At 32.8% G+C, this 2,265-nt stretch overlaps 1 protein-coding gene across 1 annotated transcript; it reads left to right on the top strand.

Annotated features, from left to right (window-relative positions):
• The first annotated feature begins 205 nt into the window (after positions 1 to 205).
• On the top strand, positions 206 to 2,265 carry LOC132715349 (adiponectin-like). The gene is made up of 3 exons (XM_060698341.1): positions 206 to 431; positions 721 to 1,126; positions 2,056 to 2,265. Exons 1-3 carry the CDS (start codon positions 206 to 208, stop codon positions 2,171 to 2,173), a joined length of 750 nt encoding a protein of 249 aa, XP_060554324.1. The 3' UTR covers positions 2,174 to 2,265.

Raw genomic sequence — 2,265 nt, 5'->3', positions numbered from 1 at the left:
ACACTGTAATGGCCATACTGCGACTTTCCAGCTGCACTTGAAGACCTCAAGTGCATTATAATCTAGCTAGATTATATGCAACACGAACCTGAATTTTTGAAAAACAGACCGGCACGTTCTTAAATATTCTCAGTATATTAAAGTCGTGATGTTGAGATGCCTATATGAATTGTCGTACTTTTCGTATAATTGTCAAAGTGAAAAGATGCATTTTCTCTCATATCTGTTTGTAATTGTTGGTCTTTTTTGCCACCAGTATGTGGCTGCGGCTAGGAATGAACCAGCATGTTCAAAGTTTGACTACGAGGAGAAGCTTTTGGAGAAAATGATACGAATGGAAATTAAAATGGAACAAATGGTTAATCAAATTAAGAAAACGAAGGATGATGTTTTTGCAATAACGAACGACGTACTTATACGTTACACAGACGGTACAAAATGCTGAACATAACATTCACGAGTTTCATCGTAACATCAACGAAACAATTAACAAGTTTGCTGAAACATTTGAACAAGAAAAGGCGAAGATTACTGCATTGTCAGGTAATTAATTATTTCATCATAAAAGATTATCAGTATCATCCGAATGAAAAGCCTTTTTAATATCATGACTTTATATCAAACATTTTTTTGTATAAATTTCGTTATTATAATCAAACTATTGTTTAACCTAAAGGTAAGGTATCCGAAGACATGTACCATTTTTATTATATTTTGCAGAGAAGTCCTTCATTCCAAAGATTGCTTTTAATGCTCGCCTGTCGTCCACAGTAAGTCTAGGCCGAAACGTGAAGGTCGTGTTTGATACCGTATTAATGAACGAAGGTGAAGGTTACGACAAAACGTCTGGAATTTTCTCAGTATCACATGATGGACTGTATTTCTTCTCTGCACATTTATGTAACTATGGTAACAAACCTGTACATTACAAGATAGTTAAGGACGATGAGGCGATAGCTATCAGTACGCAATATGATCTTGACAACGTACACACATGTAATTCTGTGAGCGCTGTTGCTATGTTGAAGACAGGTGAACGGGTGTGGGTACAAACAACTTTTTCTTCACATATATACACGGATGGTCACAGATGGGATTCTTTTCTTGGGGTACTTTTAAATAGATAAATGAAAATTTTAATGATTAGGAAATTTAAGCACAGACAAATATCCCTTTGATTATAAGTAAATCTTTTCCGTTTCTTTAAAAGTTACAAAAGAAATCTTTTTATAGAAAATTTTTGCATCCCAATTTGGGTCACAAATTTTACCCCCTAATTTTTGTTTTTTTTCTAATTATTTTTAAATGAACTTAAATGGGAAAAAAAAATTTGTCATTATTCTGTTTATTTTTACAAATTTTTAAATTTTAAATTTAAAAACCTTTTTTCAGTACACAGATAAATAAATTTTTTAATTTAAAAAAAAATTGTTTAACAAAAAAAAATATGTTTTTTCCTTGCTACGGTAAAAGGGAAAACGATTTTTATGTCTGTTTTGTTCTAAGTCTTAAAAATAGATATACTCAAATCGTTGTTACAGTTAAATGTGCTTATACTGAGTTGATTATTAAAAGTTTGTTACCATTGTTGTATAACTTTTTATTCTTTTAATATCTTTGCGGAATAAATCCCAGTGAATCCCAATAAAGCTATGTACAGCCTTTACAGGCAAAGAAGTACACACTCAACAGGAAGTAATTAATTTAATTAAGATTTATAAATAGTATCCTTTTGAAAAAAAATCTATTGTCGGCTTCCTTTAAAGACTAAATGGACGGTACTTACACCGGTTTCGATGCGCTGTATTTATGTAACTATTTATAATACAAGACGGTTAGGGCTATGACTGTACGCAGTATGACCTGGGCAACGTCAAATCTAATTATGTCAGTACTAATGCGATGTTGGAGACAAGATGGACTGTATTTCTTTTCTGCACATTTATGTAACTATGGTAACAAAGCTGTATATTACAAGACAGTAAAGGACGATGAGGCGATGGCTGTTAGTACGCAGCCCGACCTGGACAATGTATAAACATGTAATTTTGGGAGCACTGTTGCGCTGTTGAAGAAAGGTGAACAAGTGTGGGTACAAACAACTTCTGCTTCACACATATACACGGATACTAACTACAGATGGGATTCTTTTCTTGGGGTACTTTTAAATTGATAATGTGCTCATTGTTTATATGGCAATTACAGAGATATGTATGTGTGTGTTTGTTACATTAATCATTAGGAAGATTGATTTTGAATACTTTC

Source organism: Ruditapes philippinarum, unplaced genomic scaffold, assembly GCF_026571515.1.
Source record: "Ruditapes philippinarum isolate M1 unplaced genomic scaffold, ASM2657151v2 ctg2544_1_1_1_1, whole genome shotgun sequence".
NCBI lineage: Eukaryota > Metazoa > Mollusca > Bivalvia > Venerida > Veneridae > Ruditapes > Ruditapes philippinarum.
This window is presented reverse-complemented; position numbering and strand designations above follow the sequence as displayed.